The 21,054-nt window shown below is 38.0% G+C and overlaps 1 protein-coding gene across 3 annotated transcripts in view; it reads right to left on the bottom strand.

Moving 5' to 3' along the window:
* The window catches only part of INPP4B (inositol polyphosphate-4-phosphatase type II B), a 340,922-nt gene that overhangs the window by 108,324 nt on the left and 211,544 nt on the right, over positions 1-21,054 (bottom strand). For 2 of the 3 annotated variants that reach the window (XM_075090505.1, XM_075090504.1), the window contains exons 11-14: positions 20,059-20,138; positions 10,167-10,278; positions 8,003-8,075; positions 1,654-1,801 (exon numbers count right to left, since the gene is read on the bottom strand). In XM_075090505.1, coding sequence (XP_074946606.1) covers positions 1,654-1,801; positions 8,003-8,075; positions 10,167-10,278; positions 20,059-20,138 — 413 coding nt within the window. Of the gene's footprint in view, positions 1-1,653; positions 1,802-8,002; positions 8,076-9,734; positions 9,846-10,166; positions 10,279-20,058; positions 20,139-21,054 lie in introns of all 3 variants that reach the window. The other variant, XM_075090503.1, reaches the window with a different exon arrangement.

The raw sequence follows: 21,054 nt of genomic DNA, 5'->3' as shown, positions 1-21,054 counted from the left end.
GTTGGTCTTACACCCTCACTTAGAATGATACAATCACTTTGCCTCTCTTTCTCTCACACCCACACTTTCTACTAGGCATGAACAGCCAACCACATTGGCAGTCAGGAAAATCTGAACCACTTGCCTCAATCTTTGACCAACTTTTACTTCTGTTTCTTCCCCAAAGCTCTTCTTTATTTTGGCAAGTATTGAATAATTGTTAAAAAACCCCAAATAATGGTGGTTCTTTACTGTGACTTTATCCAAGAAGGTGAATGCTATAATATGAAATAAGAGCAAGTGCTATTACATGCGTTATGCCTTTGGAGAGAATAATGCAGTAGTAGCTAAAGTGGTTAAAGTAATCCCCTAACATTTAAAAGGCATTTACCCATGGGGCAAATGAATATCTGGGAAGTAGATGAACTGTGCAAGTCAGCATAATCTATTTTTATTGCTTACTAAAAAAAAACCTTACACATTAGTATTCTCAAACCAGATCAGGCCATAAATGCCTAAACACTTATTAAATGAATAAAGTATTTTAACAATTCATATGATTTTTATAACCCATCATCACCATGCGTAAGTATGTATCAGTCCATTGACTTTATTAAAAGCAAGATTCTGGTCTCCCACATGCTGTTCTATTGCCATAAAAAGATCATACAGAAGCAGCAGATGGGGTGAATAAAAAAGAAAAGCAGTTCCTATTGCAGGACAAACAACCACTGTAAACAACCACAGGCAACCCCCTCTGATGGAGGGAGCTGCCTGAAAGCACACAGGATGGCTTTGGGATGCAGCAATAGCTCACGGGGTTACTCTCATACACGAGACCAGTTGTCCACCTATGTGTGAGGCAACTTTCAGGGGGAAAGAGGCAACATTATCTTCTGCACCACCATTTATCATTGGAAAAAGGTGTGCTTTCAGGGAAGACCCAGACTGCTAGAAGTATCACTTTTTTCCACAGCTGTACAGCACAACTTACAAATATTCAAGGGACAGGCTGTCATTTTAGTCCCCGAAGCGGGAATTTGGACATACAAAGGATTTGGGGACATTTGTGCTCCCTATCCTGTTTTTTCACAGGCCATATATATTGTAATGATCCTCATATGTCTGTCCTGGTTACAAGGGCAAGCATGAACAACGGTTCCAAACTTACATTACTTTGGTATCCTTTTCTTATGCCAACTAATTTATATTAGGGAGAGGAATGTGATTTATATTCTTGCTGCTCCTACATTAACTACAGTTACATCATTTTCCATTGCTTGCATGTTTGTCTGCGATATTAGCATTGCCCAAGCACAAAGCCAAACACACTACAACATAGTTCACACCCTTGTCATGAGTTGTTTCTTCATAAAATGTTAACTTTTCAGAATATTAGTATTTTTAACCAAATCTTGATGCTTACACATTTAAAGTCATGACCGTGCTCTAGCACAGTTTAATTGCTCAGAACTCGTGAAGTCACTGGAGTCTTAAAAATTCTGAGCAATCAGTTCTGTTGTTCAGTTACAGCTGTAAATTCTTAGCAGCCAAAAAGATCACTACATTTCACCTATTTCATACTACAAATTAACATTTTTAGCTCATTAATTACATTATTCCAACTCAGAAAAATAAAATTAGTATTTACTATTGCTGCTACTTCTTCCTTACCTTCTCATATCCTCCTTTATGTGCAGATTGATCAGTTCTTTAGGAACATGGAAAGAGAGGGTGGTCTCAGCCATCTGTTCCCGGATCCGCATCCACTTGTTGTCAGAAGTAGGGAATCTGTATAACTTACAGATAGGGTTTTTTAACACTGTAGAGAGGAAAAATTGTATCATTGCTTTACTGTGGTGTTATGACTCTTTGAAAATTTATGACAATTTCGTCCAAAAATAATACATTATTCCCCCGCCTTGCTTCCAGAATTAATTTTAGATGCAAAATTTTAATTTGATTTATCATAGCAGCATGAGGAGGACAAAATATTACCAGTGCAGTAGATAAATCACATTTTAGTCACACAGTAGGTACCCTGTGAATTTACAACTTCAGTGTAGTGAGAACGTAAATTATGCTTTCTATTCGTACACTTAAGATACAGTTAGGAAAAATGGAATGCACAAATAAACAATGAACTCACATACAGTCAACACCATCACTTACCATCTGCTGGAATCACTCACATTGCTAATAAATTGCATGAGACAACTAAAGCATGTCTCGGGGGTTGGTTTATCTGATGCATCTTCTCTGTGATATGCACACACAGAAGTCATTAACACAAATAGATGGTGTGCATCTACATTAAAGGAAACTTGATCATTGACATGGTCAAGAGACTGCCACTACATAGAAATAAATATAAGAAAACTGTAAATATGTTACACACACTGTTCTCTGACCACTGTTGTAACTTGACATAGGACAATCACGTTACTCAGTGTCTTGGAAGGTTACACTTAAAACCCACCACGGTTTTTATCTTAAAGGTCTCACATTTTGGCTATGTTTCCATTCAGATCTTACAATGGTGCTCTATAATAAAGGTGGGAAATTTCTATTCTCTCCTTTCCTTCTCCCACTCCCCCCACTCTTAACTGATTTTCCAGAAAGAGCAAATGGGGAAAAAGCTGAGAAAGGAAAGTTTTGTTTGACTACTTTAGTAAGCTTACTGGGAGACAAATGATTGTCATTTAACACATACATCCGCTGCTTCCTAACTCAGAATGACTTTGGACAGCCATCCAAATCCTCCAACAGTACCTTTCTATCAGCCTTCTGGAAAAAGCTGCCTTAGAGCAGACTCCCATTGATCTGCCTCTGAACGGTCTATAACTCAAAGGAATGCATTTCCCATGTGTGCTGCGAGGAAACTGTTGCTGTCTAAACAACATCTACTAATAGAAATTTCAGCTTCACAACTCACTGCCACCATTATTGCCTATGTAGGCTGATTTATAGAGAATGAAAAACACAGACCAAGTTACTGAAGATACAAAAACTATCTTGTCTATCCAATCAAACCTTCTTTTAATGGATGTCCTTTAGGAAAGGCCTAAAACAAGACTGCATACTCAAAGAGATCTGTAATAAAACAGTTGTTGGCAATTCATAAAGAAAGGAACGTTGTAAATAATCATGTTTAAAGCATTGCAGATGCATTGTTTTCTGTTACAATCACTCCACTGAGATCTCTTTAATCATGAGTCTTTGATGAGAAACTGGAAGCCCTTTTAGAGTCATTTGGCTTTATTTATTAGTGATTTTATTTACAAAAACTAAATTCTGACTTACTGTTATTAAATAAGCCTAGTAGATGCTTGATAGCTATGGCATATGAGTAACAGCAGGTTTTGTTCACTACTAACACTCAAAATACCTCAATGTTCAAGCATCTTTACACGCATTTTACAGCTTGAGAATCTTCACCACACATGCTTAACTATTGTCCACTACAAAAAGAAAAGCATCTCTAAGTCCTGTGCCTATGATCAACCTATACCCAGTGTCTGGTGTGGCCTTTATTATAGTAGCCTTTATTATAGTACTTGATTAAAATATGCTGTAATGCTTTTCTATTTTCCTCCTCTTTTGCTGAGATTCTTCTAGTTAACAAAATCAGTTTTGTCAGTACTATTGACAGCCTCTGTCAATCCACAAAGTAGATGTATGGCATCAGTCATCTGCCATTAACAAGACAGGGAATGACAATCTTCATATGTCAGGGGGAGCTCAGGAAACTAAGGGCTAATTCAGTTCCATCCTTAAACAGAAACCTGCCAAAACAGATGATAGTTTTGTTTGTTTGTTTGTAGTACTACCTGATTGCCAGGAAGCAGGCTGATACTTTTTACCACGACATTTCAGATTATCATTCCCCAGACAGAAAAGGCTCTTTTCTTTATTTTACCTTTTTATATCTACTTCCCAAGAATTTATTAAAGGATGTTTTTCCAGTAACAGCCCTTGAATTTGCACTAAGAAGCTACTACACTCAAAAATTCACATTTGTCTGTGAGAACCTAATGTACATACATAACTCTGCAATCTCTTTCCTCCCATCTGCCCACTGTCACCACTACCACGGGAAAAAAACAAAATCAAACCAACCACCCAGCACGACTGTAGCATGATAGCAAGGGAGACTAGGAATCACTTTGAAAATGTGGATCCAAAAGTTGTCACTTTTGTCATTGTTAGAAATATTGAACTACTCTTCAGGTATTACCTCCGAGTCTGAATTTTCAGATGGGTATAACCTCAAATGTGTTTCAAGTTTTAAAAAATGGCCAAAGCATCTCTCCATGGGTTTATGAAGAAAATTTCATTTACAATCTCAGAAAGAACCCTGGGAATTTTGTTTTCACATGGAATCCAAATAATTCCCATCTGCAGTATTGCTAAAGCTTGAGATTGTCCATAAGGGCTGCACAATACTTTGTTTTTCATATAAACAGAGCTACTGAAGTAATGTGATTCCATAAAATCTCAGATGTGTTTTGCTTTCCAATTAGAACAATAATTGCTTTCTAATTACAACAAGTTGTCTAAAAAAGAAATCCAGAAGGTATGTAAAACCACCCAAACAGTAAGAATAGCAAGACTGGATTTGGTTTTTGTATAAAGTAGTTATTAAAATGAATGAAAGTCTCAAAGATAATAATTCCTGTATTTAGACAGTGATCATGAAAGGCACTGGAACAAAAAAAGTCCAGATGAACTGCAGCAGATAAAAGGAGAAAAAACTATTTTAAAAGCCTTTCTCTGTAGCATGAAGCCTAAAAGCCAATACCATATATTTAACCATCCATATTTTTGGACATTCTAATTTTTAAATTTAAAGGCTTCTGTGCCTTTTATTCCATGCAATATCCTTCAGACTGCTTCCTCTGCAAGTAAAATAAAAAATTAATAAAAGATCGAATATTCTGTTTTCATTTTTGTTCCCTATTGAACATAGATCAAAGCATAGCGCTGCCATATACTAATTTACTAACAGTGTTTCTATTTATAAATTCCTTTGTAGCATTGGTTTATTATGCATATTATCTCAGGAAGAATAATTTCAACTTTCTTAACTTTTGCTTAATTTCAATTACTTTTATTCTCTTTTTTATTGTAAAGTGCAATGTTTACATGCAAACAATTGGCAAACTCCCCAGTGTTATAAATAAATAACTGATTTTTGAGACATATAAACTCAATCTCTTGGGGTATAAATGGAATAGTGATAAGCCTCTGTGAAATATGATGCTCATTTCCACTCACTCAGTAAGTGCCTCATAACTCACTTGAGGGCTGCGAGTTCCTTATATTAAGATTTAGATTTCAGAAGAATGCCAATCTGCATCTATGCCTACAGGCTTAAAGATTCACATAGGGGTATTTTTTCAGTTTTGTGTTTTTGAAGGCCTGATAAACAACACAAGACAGAAAGAACCAGAAATCTTTACAACAGTATACACGTGTACTAAATACATAGGTTTATGGAATATATACTATACTGTAGATAGTTTTGTATGTACACAGCAGGGAAAGAAGTGCAGGCAATGTTGATGTTGTCAGGCTGCCTGTAATATAGCACATTACCGATACTGTTGCTTTCCCTTCAGTCCTCTAATTTTGCCACACTGAAATCTGTCTGGATTAAACTGATTATTTTTGAGATTTTTCAGTTAAGAAGGCCCAGCTACACAGAATGAGGCCAGAAATCTGCAATAGAAAGTTTTGTGCTTTATAAACTTGAATTCTGACAGTAAATCTTTTAGAGAGATGTGCATCTTACCATATCCACGGCAATCCACCCAGATCTGACAATGCCATAAGCCTCGGGAAAGAAATCCCAGTATATAAAAACTCAAAACTTGAAGTTAACACCTCATACATGCACCAAGGGTCTACCTTCACTGAAAATTCTTGGATCCTTCCCAGCTTCTAATACCAACAAAGCTGTGCACGCATCATTCGCACAGAGTGGATGAGTATGCTTTTGGGCAGAGCTAACGTGTGATACAGCCACTTACGGGCAGCACCGGTACCCATAGGAGAAAACCAGTCTCCAGGCAACAGAGAGTGCTTTGATCCACATGAAGCCCAGTCATGGAGGCATGCTGGGGAGGAAGTCTGACCGGTTGAGCAAAGAGGCTGAGAGTATAAAAGGAGAGCTAAAATCTTTTAAGAGAAGAAATTGGGAATTCAGTAAAAAAATTGGGACTGACAAAACCTGCAGCTGGTGCCAAGTGTCTGCAGGGAAATGGAGGCAATGCTGGGGTGAGAAGAGGAAGTCACAAGTACAGGAAACAGACTGAAGAATAAGTATTTATTAGAACAAACTTCCTGTGACTGAAAACTCTTTCCAATATCCTGCCTGCTGTCATTTCTTGTATATGCATCTGCAGTTCTGCTCTTTCCTCTCAACTCCTTTCAAAAACAAAAAATGATAAAAAAACCTCTGTCACAAGTTTGACTTTATAAACCCTAGCGATGTTGGGTAGGGTGGGGTTTTGGTTTTATGTTGTGTTTTTGTACAGGACAGTAAGAAATGTAGAAATGTTAAATGCTGCCTAGATATATTGTAGAATCACGTGCCAATACTCATGTCAAAGTGATCTAAATTTCATTATTAATAAAACTGACATCTACCTTGGAAACTCCAACAGTTCCAACAAAGTACATTGCCCAAGATACAGCATTTCCCTGTCCAAAAAACGCAGCAAAACCCTCCAATCAAAGCCACCCAATGGAGGCAGCAAATTGAAAAAAAATTGGTTGTGAATCAGTAACATTTTCTTTGAACAGAAAGGTCATTTCTTTGAGACCCACTTATCTGGATGACATGCAGAATCAGAATCAAAGAATGACTGCCCTGAGTTAGACCGAATCACTCAACTAGCTCTGTATCTTGTCTCCAAGAAGAGCGTCAAGTAGATACCCAGAGATGCAAGATGCCCTCCCTGTCTCCAGCTATTTTCAGTTCAGGAATTTCCAGAGCCAGACATAGTTCCTGTGCATTTAGTAATTCTTAATGAATATCTTTTCCATAAACATACCTAGTCCCACACTGAAACAGTGAAAAGAAATGGCAATCCTGAAGAAAAAAATTTTCCCTGCCTCTGATCTAGTCTCAACAAATCACTAAAAGAAATTTAATAATTACAGCATTCATACATACATGGAAAAAAACCTACTTTTTGGAGGTTTCTAGTGCTTCCTTCAGGGTGCAAAGCTAGTCTAACAAATCTCCTGTCCTACCACTGAAGTCATGTGAAAAAGTTTCAATAAAGGTTTTAAAAGGTTTCAAAACTTCAGTAACACTTCTCTTCAACTGTATGCAGCAAATAGACAGAATTCTTGACAGTGCTGTGGTTTCAGATGACCCATAAAACTTATTTGTGACATTGTTACAGCAGAGTAATGGAGATTCATAAACTTGGGCTAATAAAACTTTTATGGTGCGGCATATCAGCATGTAATATTTCTCAGTATAATGAAAGAGAAATAGATCCATTCAATACCACACACTCAAGCCCAGAGTTGACTTAGAATTGAGAATGCCTTGCCAACAGCTTCCTTCAATTTTAGGACATATAGCTTCCAGATCAAACTGAAATGGCCACTTCATCAGCTATGAGAGATTAATTCTCCAGGGTATTCAGTTGCAAATAATGCATAATTACTTTAACAGAATGTCATGCAATGACATGACAAAAACTTATGAGGTTAATTCCATGCCCACTGAAGTCACTGTTTAATGATTTTCAAGACTGTCAGTAAAGATGTAGGAGTGGGAGACTAGCAGCGTTTCAGAAAGCATAATGGACATTTCCGGAAGTCTTCCCCATGTTCTCAGTAAAATGATACCGTCAAATATGTATAAAACATTAAAATATTAAACTTAAAAATTTGTGCATAATTTGAAGAGCCTTTTCAGAGCTCTGCCCCAAATCTTTGTGGTTTCTTCAGGATCTGATACAGCGTTGCAACAGTTATCTTCTATCGATGTTAGAATACTTACCTGCATTTAACGAAGGCAAGTTGTCTTTACCACTTATGCTTTCAGTGGCTGTACACTCACGAACCAATGCACACTACAGAAGAAACGCAATCACAAATATAACACATTCAGGTGTTACAAGGGAATTCACAGCTGTTTACAAGTGGCAGACTGAAAAACATCACTGATAATATAATTTCCCAGCCCTTAATTACAATTTATATTTTTTCTTTATATTTCTGTTCCAATATACTGTAACAAAATCCGAATTATCCCAGAGAAAATGGCAAAATATGATCAGCTATTCCGTAATAAAACAGGTTTCCTATCAATACAATGGCAGAGGTTAAAATAATTTTTGACAAGTTCTGTGTTTTCAGAGCGGTTTCTTTTGACAAGGCAGTTTTCACGTGCACAGTGTCAGAATAAAAGTCTATTAATTTTTAAACAAGGGAGAAGTAGGAACCACAAAAAGTCTTTAAAATGTAATCACAGCTTGTGATTAAAGTAATATGTTATACAAGTGAACTGGAAGACTGTTTTGATAAGATTCATGTATAGAAGTATAAAAAGTTTCTGGAAAAATCAACTGGAGTAAACCTATGTTAAAAGTACTAGGATGTATATTTTTAATGCTCCTCCTGCCGCCAGTCAGAAAAAACCCAGCCTCTAAAGGTGATAGGGAGCTCTGCTCCTGAGGCTTCCCCACTTTCTACATGTTCTGCTGCAGAACTCCAAGCAAAGAACAAGACATGATGTACTCCCTACTAGTTGATATCTCAGATTGAATTTAACTAATAGCTTACTCTTCCATGAGGAATTCCATGCACATAATTTATCTACAAGTTAGCAAACCTAATTCAGAACTAATTTCTTTGAAGTAATTCAATAACTACCTTCTCACAATTGCATCCTCGCTATGAACATATAAAACTAAGACTCCATGATGCAACTAATCATAAAAAATAAGAATTCCTTAAAGACCACAGAAAATACAGGTGTCACAGGGTTGGTCTTTCTTGACAGGTATTAAACCCCCTAGAAAGGTGCTTTTAAAGCCTTCTAGCTCGCCCAAGCTAGACACGGATCATTAATTACATCTCAAATAATTGTGAGAACTCTTGTCCCACATTTTGAAATAGAAGAAAAGCAAAACAAAAGAGAAGGCTGAAAAAACAGTCCATGTTGCATATCTTGTGGAAGTTTTGTAGTACAAAACCAGAAAGATTTCACAACATTCGTTGGCTTCTTTGGAACTGGTCCCACTGGTCCATTGTTTTAAAAGGGCATTGAGATCCATTGAGAATGGTTTAAAAAGTGTAAAATCTATCCTCAGAGGTTGGCCCAAAAGCAGACTGTTCTGGCTGAGAAGAAAAGATATTCAAAACAACCCCTTTTTTCCAAAAATATATTCTTATATCTTACTTACAAACAACAACAACAACAAAAATGCAGTCCTTAATCTTACATTACCTGTAGCATTATCTAAAGGTTTGGGTTTTTTTTCATGAAGAGCAGAATACACCACAGCGTACAGCACTATGCCATAGGTATTATGGTCTTCCTTCCTCTTCTCCCACACAATGAGCACCCCAAATTAGAATCACTACATACTGGTCTGGTCAACGCTGCCCTGTGCTAGCACTCTGAGGCATCATTGCTACTCAGTTCCCGCCTGTTGATTTTCCCCACCATGGTGTGCTCCCATGACATGCAGCTTTGCATGAACCTGCCCCTTTCCAAGGGGATTCACCTCTTCTTTGGCTTGCCTGTCTGTCATTCTTTCCAGGTTTTCAGTATTGTGGACACAGGTTGCACATAAAAATCCACGTGAACAGGACTTCAAGGGCAGAAAACAGAGGAACTGTCCAAGGGAAAAAGAAGTCAGATTTATGGCGTCTCTATGGACAGTTTTTTGATCAGGAGTGATTGAATATGGTCAATTGAGGTCAAAATCAGCTCTTTTTTTTGCCTAAAGAAGGAGAGGGACTAGTAAACTGAGGATAGACTATTACTCTGTACATTTTAATGAAAAATTGGTTTTAATTTAGGAAGATCAAGTGTATATACTATTTTATTCCAGATTTTTTTGATTGAGCCCTTAACCCAATTTGGAATTAGTAATTTAGGCATTTGGTACAGCTGATCATTCCAATTAACTTTGTGCAATTAACTGAGTTTCTACCTTTTGATCCTGGGCATCTGTTGTGATGTGGTCTGTTTCCCCATCCTCTAGCTCTCCCATCTTCACAAGATTGACTTCAATGGTGCCAACGGTCTTTCCACCATCAGAAGCCCTGGAAGAAAAAAAACCCATGACATTGGGTCATCTGCAGCATCTCATTACTTCAGTAAAAATACTGTCAGTAAACATTTAGTCACCTCTCCATTCTGTACAGCTGCCATCACCTGTACTGAACTCGTTATTTACAATCATAAAGCAAATGTTAACAATAAGGCATATTTTATTTTCTCTAAATTCTTTATAGCAATTAAAGTATTTGTAATGAAACTGAGGATGGTTAAGTGCTATAAATGGTGGAAGAACCCTCAAATGTTGCCAAATTTTCATTCTAGACATTATTCTGTCTGTGGAACATCAGAGAAATGGCGGTAACATATTGCACCAATACCCCACTTATGACCTGCAATCTCACCGCACACTACACTGCTCTGTTTCCTAACATAACCTGTAAAGAAAGGACATGCTTAGTATAATAATAAACCTCCTTCTAAACCAAAATAATGAAACTAATCTGAATATCTCTTTTCCTTTTGTAGTCCCTCCCCGGAGTAATTATTCAGAATCAGTCCCATTTCTTTAACTATATGGGAGAAGATAATATAGTTCCAGGCGTATTCCTTTATCATCAACTCTGCAAATAGTTTACTTCCAATCAGGCAAAAATAAGTAGCAATTCAGATTTACATCTCCAAACAGAGAGTACTGCTCACTACCTTTCAGAAGAAACAAGAGTTTAAACTAAAAAAAAAAAAAATACTGAGTGCCTTTTGAGCTTTCACTGGTAGCAAACCACCAAGGTTAATGGAACAATCCATCTCCCCTGGTTTATTCTGATCAGCTGGATTTTAGGAAAGGAAGGAAAGAAGGGTAACAGATCATTTAATAATAATGAGGAAAGTATAACAACAGCCACCAAGCAAAAATTGGCAAAAGGAAATGACGAGAATAATTTTAGAATTGCAAAAGCACAGCGAGGAAGAATGAAAACAAATGGGTTTGGGGCAGTATTGTGTATAATCACAGAAGTGAAGATGAAAAGTGATGAAGCAGGACAAAGAAATACATAGAAGAGGGACTAGAGGGTTGGCAATAAAAAGAAAAAATGACTTTCAGAAACAGTAATATTATGAAAAAGTATTTCCATTAAAAACGGCCACACTCCTAGGGCAATCCTTGCTGCAGAAAAATATCAAAACTCCCTTCAACACAGACACCCTTCATAGAATCATAGAATCGTCAAGGTTGGAAAAGACCCTTAAGATCATTGAGTCCAACCGCTAACCTATCACTGCCAAGTCCACCACTAAACCATATCCTCAAGCGCCACGTCTACACATCTTTTAAATACCTCCAGGGATGAAGACTCAACCTCCTCCCTCAGCAGCCTGTTCCAATGCCTGACAACCCTTTCGGTGAAGAAGTTTTTCCTAATATCCAACCTAAATTCCCCTGGTGCAGCTTGAGGCCGTTTCCTCTCATCCTATCGCTTGTTACAAGGGAGAAGAGACTGACCCGCGCCTCGCTACAAACTCTTTTCAGGTAGTTGTAGAGAGCGATAAGGTCTGCCCTCAGCCTCCTCCAGGCTAAACAACTCCAGTTCCCTCAGCTGCTCCTCATAAGACTTGTTATCCAAACCCTTCACCAACTTTGTTGCCCTTCTTTGGACACGCTCCAGCACCTCGATGTCCTTCTTGTAGTGAGGGGCCCAAAACTGAACACAGTACTCGAGGTGCGGCCTCACCAGTGCCCAGTACAGGGGCACGATCACTGCCCTGCTCCTGCTGGCCACACTGTTCCTGATACAAGCCAGGGTGTCGTTGGCCTTCTTGGCCACCTGAGCACACTGCTGGCTCATGCTCAGGTGGCTGTCAACCATTCCAGAACTTCAGAAAGTAGTCCTCATATTATATTAGTAAAGGAAGGAAAAAAAACCCCAAACACCCTTTTCCTCATTTCACCAACCAGGAATAAAACAGCAGTCCAAGCGCTGGCCGGCTGGTACGCCCAGGTGCACGGCGCCGCACTACGCCGAGGTACCGCCGCAGGCCCAGCTGGCGCAGTACGGCTCTGCGAGCCAATTCCCGCTTCCTCTCAGGCACCGAGAGCCGCCGAGCAGCACCACGCTGACAGGCGTCCTCTCCAGCCCTCAGGCAGGGCAGGCCCAGCTCAGCATCGCCCTGCTGCCTGCTGCCATGTGCAGGCTTTCCCAGAGCGTTTGCTCATGCCCCAGGCAGGAGGACCCTGTCTCTGCATTGAGCTCCCACAATTTTACATAATCTGTGTTTACACACGCAGTATAAGGCCTTAATTAAGTCGGAGTATGCCGGCTCTTTATACAGACCAAAGTTAAGCACATACGTTAGTCTTTTCAGGCATGGATACTTATTTATCATGCTAAATAAGAACTTTTATTTTTTCCAGTGAAGTCTCAAAAGATAGCTACCCACAAGCTTCAAATTTAAATAATTCTTTCGGTTGCAAATCATTATGTTTCAATATGTGGCTCAGTAGAATACACTCATCTTGCAACTATACAAATTAAATACATTCCTATGTACAACCTTGCAAAAGACATATTTCTTATTATTTTACATGTGTCACTACTTCATTTGCTCTAAGCCAAATTCATTACTGACAACAAAATAAAGGAACAATTAAAAATGCACCCATTCCAGATAGCCTTGCAACCAAAGAAGCCTACATTAATTAACAAAGTCTACAAAAGAAAAGTAATGAGGAATAAGGGTTCAATGTCCAAAGGGTGTTTATGAGCAAAAATACATAATAATTTTGAAATGCATGAGAAGAACTTACGAGTCTTCAGAATGAAGAACGTTCCCTGAGCTGCTATAGCTTAGTGGTTTGATTTCATCTGTTTTCTCCTTCCTGTGTCAAACCAGCACACAAACTAGGCTACCTCAACAAATGGACTACAGCATTTTGCAGGAGAAAGGGAATATAACTGACATTAGCAAATCACATATACCTTTAAAAATCAGAGTAAATGTGTGGCTATAAGACTGAAAATTTTTCAACAGCTTAATGTGTTCTGGTCAAAGTGTCAAGAGATTACCTCATTACCAGGCTGGCTTAAATATGTAACAGCACTTTGCTGTTATCCTGGTCTGAAAGGAAAAGGTCACATTCACTCAACTTCCAGAAGTAAAATCCCACCCATCTTTTTTTAGGGAACACATTTTTCTAAGGCCAGAGAGACCTGCAAGTCTGAGACTGACCTACATAAACCAGTTCAGATTTAAAATTACATCAGGGTAAATTAAGAGTATAAACAAATGTTGAACAAAATGGAGCTCAATTTGCAAACAAACGGATACAAGCCAATGAGGCCTGTTGCGCAAGTAAAACAAAGTCAAAGTGGAAATGCCAGTTACGCTTTTCTCAGTCTTTGTCTTCCATTCTTCAGAACACTAAATATTCACCCTCATTGCTGTTATTAGAGGCTTGGCCTCGGACGGCAGTGAGCACTGTATTGCTTGCCTGCACAGGCAGCAGTATGTATTTGGAAGCTTACTCCATACGTGTTTAAAAAAAAAGATTGATCTAATTTCACTTTATATCAATTTTGTCAATGATTTTCATCTCAAAATAACTCCTATTCTGGTCTAATACATACGTAATATGACATTCTGAAACATGCAGTATCTGCAAGGGAAGTTAATGCAACAGAATAAAACTAAACAGTAGGACTGTTGCACTGTAGTTGTTCTCCTTCCTCTGTTTCTCTTACTTTTCCACATGGAAATATGAAAACACAATTTGAAAAACAAAAAACCCCAAGAAAAAAACCCAAAGTTTCTTTTGAATGCTACAGGCACACAGATCAACAAAGAGCTCTATAAACGTCCAGGGATAAATCATCATTAGCTGTGTCAGACACTGTGAATTTAAAATACCACTGGTGCGTGACAGTCTTCAAACAACAGCCATGTCATGCATTTAAAACTTTCAAGAAACGTCACGAGATTAAAATTTTGCTTGAAAGAAAATTAAAAGTGAGAAACAGAAGCGATGCAGTGGGAAAAATAAAAAGCCTAGTGATCACGCTTAAATAAGATAAAATTCTATATTATTTTACTTTGCAGTAACAAACAGTATTGCGCACGTGCACACACACACACACGTATACATTTCATGGCATTTGCCTGGACAGACAGGAAGAGACCATCTCATACACACATGCTTCTCAACAGAGCAGCAGGAGAATAATGAATTGGATTTGGGATACTTCATAACGCATAAGGATAGAATCAGCTCATTTGCTGTAGTTTAATAAAGCTGAAAAGCACACTCTGCACTCACATGGTGCAGTGAAGACTGTCCCTACATCAAATTGCTTACAGTCACGAGACAGGAGACACTACAGACCCTCAGGACAAAGGATTGCACCTTGACAAACCTGCACAGGGACAGCAGGGAAGGGGAATACAGCAATAAGAATAAAGAAAAAGCGTCAACGTGAAGAAGCCCACATATGGCTCAAAGTCTAGCTGGCTTATGGAGTTGGAAAATAGCTGATTATTTTTTTTTTAGCAGCCTGGGACAAGGAGCACCAATTGCCTGATATCTGTCCACAGAGCATCTGCATTTGGAATACGACCAAAAGGAGACAGTGTTAGAAGAATGATTTTTAAACCAGGTTTAGAATCCAGTGTCATAGGATGCAGGCTTTGGCAGCAAAGCTGGCAATGTTTCAGTCTATCCTTAACCATTCAGTCCAACATGACTACGTACTGCAGTGCTCACTCCACCTACCACAGCCATAATCCTGTGACAGTCTGCACTCACCTAAGATGGAGTCACCAAGGAGCCTCCTTCTGATGAACCTTGCAGAGCTGATTCTGAGTAAAACAGTATGTTTTGAACTTTTTTTAAAAAAAATACTCCTATAGGTGTTAAAAGCAACATTGTTGTTCTGCTCGCTGGGCCAAATCCAGAGACTTTTGAAGCCATCATGAATTCAGCTCAGGTTTAAAACCACGATTACTTACTAATGTTTCTAATAGTAATTTAAAGTTTATTATACACATGGATTTCCTTACCATCCCAAGTCCTTAAGGATCATCAGGTCAGTATCAGCTCCCTCAAATGCAAGGGAAGGAGCTAGTCAGCACCATCACGAGCAGCAGGAATATGTGCCCACCTTAATACTTCTGGCAATAAAAGGTTGACACAGGCATCCAGAGAGAAAGAAGGTAACAAGCTAGCAGTGGAAAAGTAAGTGAGCTGGATGGACTGAGAATAGCAACCATTTGCCTCCAATGCTCTTCTCATCAAGTCTCATTGCTGCATGTTCAATATGCAAATTTAGGCCTGCTAATTGGTTCCCATGGCCATACCTTTCTTCCAAAAAAAAAAAAAAACACCCAAAAAGAAAAGAGAAAAAATATGGCTCAAGAACACAAAGAAAAAGAGAAACAGACTGTGTATTTGCATAGCTACGTTAATTATAAATGACGAAGCGAGTGACTGCCTGAAAACCAAACTGCATGACTTTCAGTCTAGCAGGTAGCCCCTTTCTCCAATGCATAATGTATTATGCAATAAATGCGATCAGTACAGACTAACATACACATTGTCATAAAATAGTTTTCTCCACTGATGCAATATATTTTGAAATAAGCAAGCACAAAACTGTTGTACTTGCATAGAAATGTTTATTCTGTGAATTCACAGTGGAGCCTTTTGCAATCAATACTGTTTTTAAACAGGTCCACTGGTAAATAACATTCTGTTGCATTCTATGGTAAACAAACTTTTATGCCGTTCAATTCCTCCTCAGTTTTCATGATTTCAATGTACTGTTGATTAAGCTTCATGTCAAAACAAGTTTCACCTCGGGTGTATGGGAGATTTGCCTGGCTTATAAAGCCAAGCCATTGCTCACCTGCTTCCTGGGGTGGATGACATGACATGAAGCAGCCAAGAAACAATTTGAGGATGGAGATCAAATAAAGCTAGTTGTAGGCAGACCTGTACTGAATTTTAATAGGGAAAAGCAGCTAAATATGTAGTATTTTATAGTCAGCATTTACTGAGGAAGTTATATGCACATAAATAACTGCAGAATTAGTGTGCTGCTTTCAAATTCTCTCTAGTTAGTTAAACGCTGTGAATGTAACTACTACTGAAGTGCAGTTAAATGTCTTCTGGCCCAGTGACCTACAAGGTGCTTGGAGGACAGCATTAAGAGGGAGGGAAGTAGGGGGGGCTTCCCTTATTGGAGTCTTGGAGTTATTTTTTTGAACTTTCCAAAAATAGCTATGGTTTATCTCCTTTATTTAAAGGAAATAGGTTTGGCCCTGCCCAAGATAAAAGAAAATATGACAGCTAAAAAAAGAACATTGATAGACAAAATAGCTATTGTCTGTTGTCCAAGAGGCAAGTACAGCCACATGCTTAAAGAACATCTGTATAGTACATGATTGACAGACATCCACAGGCAGATTCTCTCAGATAATCTGCATAATTCATGCACTCTGTCTTAGTTCTTGGTTTTGTATGGTTAGCTCCACCACTATAAAGTTCCTGCTTACAGAGGTGAAAGGATACAAATGGTATTAATATGACCCTAGTTTCACACTTAAGTAGCCTACTTATACTTTTGTACTAAGAGGAGCATCTTAGACATACAGACCTTACTTTTACAGAGAGCACAAAAGAGCACTATTATCTTTTTTCGTTGCTGCTTCTTACATGTAACTTACTGGAAATCATGCCAAAATCACCCAAGCTAAAAAGGACTTTCCTGGAAACAGGGCAAACTATGACCACAGGGGAAGCAGCTAATGGAAGTACTAATTGATAGCCCTTTACAAAAGGCCATAGATCTCAATCAAAGAAAAAAAAAAAACAACCAACCAAAAACAAACAAACAAACAACCCCAACAAAAACCTAACACATTATGCTGTTCTTAAAAGAAAGGCATGGCAAAAAATAACTGAACTTCAAATGTAAAACAACTAAAAATATATATATTAGTATGAGTTACTAAAATAGCAATCTGTTTACTTCACTTTCATTTACAATGAAAAAAAGGATGCATGATTGCTTTTTTTTTTTAAATTGGATACATTGCAACATATAGTCAATATTAAGAAATATTCTGCTACTGAATATGGCTTTTGTTTTATTCAATAGCTTATTTTATCCTGTTCACCATCACAACCCTATGAGAAAGCTGGAAGCAAGGAGTATTGCATTACCATTGCAAAAAGAAACATTCAAATCTATAGAAGGCATTTCTGGTTTTATAGATTTCATATTGGAAACTGCGATCTCGGGTTTCCAGTATCTAAATTCCTCTGCCAACATCAGTTGTTTACATTGTCAGCATTAAAGCAGTTCTACACGTTGACTTGTTCAGGTTTTTATGATTAGATATAGGTGCACGCATCTACAATAAACACTCAGCCATCAGTTTGGGGCACCTTTATAGAGAAGAAAGAACAATCCAAAAAAAAAACCCAACCAAACTTATTTTGGAGAGATTTTGTAATTTGTGCCCCTAATCACTATTAAGGTACAATGGTGGGGCAAGGAAAAAGTAGAGCACAGTTTGTCAACAGTAAGGAATTGTGGATGTACACCAGCCCTCCACAAAATGATTGAGAAAAACATGAGAAAATTCCTTTAGAAACAGTTTTATATTGTTACCTAGTACCTCAGAAAAATGATGGCAAGGCATAATAACTGAGAAACACAGTGAAAAAGTAACCAGATTCTACAATTACACCAATATTTACAGGGCACCCTGCAGAGCTATTTCTGGATCCTTAAATCTCTACTTCAGATCTCTCAGAGGAATATCTCAATCACAGGCACGCCCTGGTAAACTCCCATCCAAAGTATATCAACAAGAATTAAGTAGAACTGCATGCTCTGACAAGGCCGCTAGTATATCTCCTACCTTCCTGAGGGGTACTAATATAACAGGGCAATCAGAGGAAATCAAGTTTAGATTATTAGACTCGTCTGTTTAAACTGCCATTGAGGAAATGTGGATAAATTCTGCTAATATTGTGCTGCTGAACAGCCATAATCAGGAAAGAATCCCACATTTTTTAAGTTAGGATTTTTTCCTTAAAAAAAAAATCCAACCAACTAAAATCTACCATTTCATGTATCTGCAAGTTAATTTGCATTGGTATCATATTTGTATTCTAGTGTTAGCTGCACAAAGAGAACATAGAAGACTAAAGATATTAATTAAAAGCAGATCTGAAAAAGCTTAGAGGTTCAGCTGAAACTAACCTGGCAATCTGTCACCTGTTGATTATTAGTTATCCATCTGAACTTTTTGTTTACGTATTAGATGGGTTAGATACAGAATACATATTCTTTTCAAACTTTCCTGAAACTTTACGTCCTGTCACTTATTATGGCACCCGTCAGAGGCATTCTATCAAATCAAGTTTTCAATATGTCAACCAGAGAGGCAACGTTTGTCCCGAAGAACTTGAAACAACTTGAAATTCTGTAAGAACAGACTCTTACAAACACTAAGTTGGTATTTGTTTATTTGTTTATCTAGCCATACATTTCCATAGAGAGTAGTCAGTTCACATTTTATCTGATTGGTTTTCTTTGCTAGAAAACAAAGTTATCAGCTTGTTAAGCATGGCATTTTCTGTGTTTGGGAGAAATTGAATTAAGGCATTTTGTTAACTTTGCCCTGTAAACTACACACACGTATGCAACTATTGTTGTTATAATAGGAAGGCAGGTGCAGTAATAAAACCAAAATACTTCAAGAAGTTTCCATTTCAAAAAAATGCAGCATCCTTGACATAGTGACAGTACCACAACAGTGTTAAATCGGTTGTAATATGGGCCTTCAGCCACATCAAGGCTGGCTTCATGTGCACAGGATAAAGAATGAAACACAACTTTTCTACATCACCTGTGTACCTCCCAGGCAGAACATATACCAGTGTCTCAGTTTTCCTAGTCACAGCTTCTTTTCTCACAAAATTTTGCCCATATAGAAACATGGTGAGTTTGGGCAGTTGCTCTGTGATGCTTGTCTATACATACCCGGTAATCCCAAGCAAGCCTCCACTGTGCTTGTAAAAATCAGCTCAACAAAATCCCTGCACTATACAAAGTCCAATGAATTAATTCTGAAAATCACAGCCTAAAAGGTTTCCCCTAACCTTCAAAAAGTTTTGATTTGTATCTTGATTCATCTTAAGCCATGCAAGTCAGTACCAGGGGTGGAAACTGATTTTTTTCTCTTCAGCGAACAGCTTTAGGAAATATCTGTTCATCCCAGCCCTAGTTTTTGAACACTGCCTCTGACTCTCCTGCAACTCTGTACCCCGTGTCACTAATTAGAGTTGTACATCACCCCTGCATTGCCATTATGTAATGAGTTTAGGAAACTGCAGCCAGTTTCATATGAGAGAAGCCTTGAGTCATTAGGTCCACCATCTTTAAATATGCCTAGTAGCCAAACCAGCGAGCTGTACAGCATTAATTCTTTAAACCACACTCATCAAATGAAACCATGAACCTCATGCTCCTTTCTAAAGGAAGCTTTGAAAGGACGTCCCCTACTTCAAGGTCCCTGCTATTCTCCCATATGTTACTGTCCCAAAAAATTACAAACCTTTTCTAATCTGACACATGGCAAGCTCCAGCTTAAAGAACTGGTATTTTATTTTGACTTTGTGCATGGTAGAAATACAAGCACTTGAAGTTGACATCTAATATACCTGAAGTAATACGGAGCTTCACACACAGTCAAGCAGCAATCATCAAATGCCATGGGTGATTAATTCAACATGGTTTGCAAAAGAGAAAGACACTTACCTGAGAGTAAGAGTCAACTGTTGCTCCTTTGACTTTATCAAGTCTCCTACTCTGAAAGTTGTACAGCCCAGGAAGCTTCGCTACAAAACAAAGCAGAAAGAAAAGATAACATCTCTATTAATATTTTAGGTTTTAATTGTTACTTTTTTTGGTCTGACACTTTGAAATCTTTCTTTGGTACCTAGAAAAATATTACATTCCAATAACCTAGTCTGACACACTATCCAGTAGAAAATTTTAATACATCTAGAGCATGATTATCAGCAAATTGGTAAACTCTGGTTTTATGGGCAAGAGCCTCTCTCTTTCATTAAGAACAGTGTGACAACCTGACAAAAGACAGGTTGTAAAATGTACAGGCACTGGAAAATTTTTGTTCAGTACAAGCGTTTGCATTTTACATCATCTTCTTTCTATATTTCTAATCTCTAGATTACAAGAAATGCTAAGCCTTCAGTGTTTTACCAAAGTTGTTCTTGCTATGGTGTTTCCTCAAGCCTTAGGCACTACCATCTATGTATTCCCAATAAGAATATATCTGCTGAGAAGGTATTTTTACATCGAGTTCTGTGCAAGTTTAGTAGTAGAAATTTTGCATTCATCTAGTTTATGCAGCATTTGTAAGTCCTTGTTTCTTCCTCTTCCATTGTAAGGTGGACCTCTTCATTGCAGCACGAGCACAGAGAAATGTCTAATGGAACTGGAAGACCTAAAGTTAAATTAAGCTACACAACTATCTTTTCCTTCTATCAAAATCACCTGCAATGCATCATCAAGAAAATAGTGCGAAAAGGAAAACAAACTAATCCTCTTTTGCTTTTGGTTATTTTTTACCCTCTGATCATATCCTGGGACGTATTGCTCAAAATCGTATTTGGTCACCCTGGCCAACAGTAGCATTCTTGCCCTGGGAACAATAGAAAAGAAAGTAACAGTCTACAGCCATCTTCTACCCATTTACCTTTCAAGTATAAAACTCAATATCACTTGCTCTGA

This window comes from Phalacrocorax aristotelis, chromosome 4 (genome assembly GCF_949628215.1).
Source record: "Phalacrocorax aristotelis chromosome 4, bGulAri2.1, whole genome shotgun sequence".
NCBI classification, from domain to species: domain Eukaryota; kingdom Metazoa; phylum Chordata; class Aves; order Suliformes; family Phalacrocoracidae; genus Phalacrocorax; species Phalacrocorax aristotelis.
This window is presented reverse-complemented; position numbering and strand designations above follow the sequence as displayed.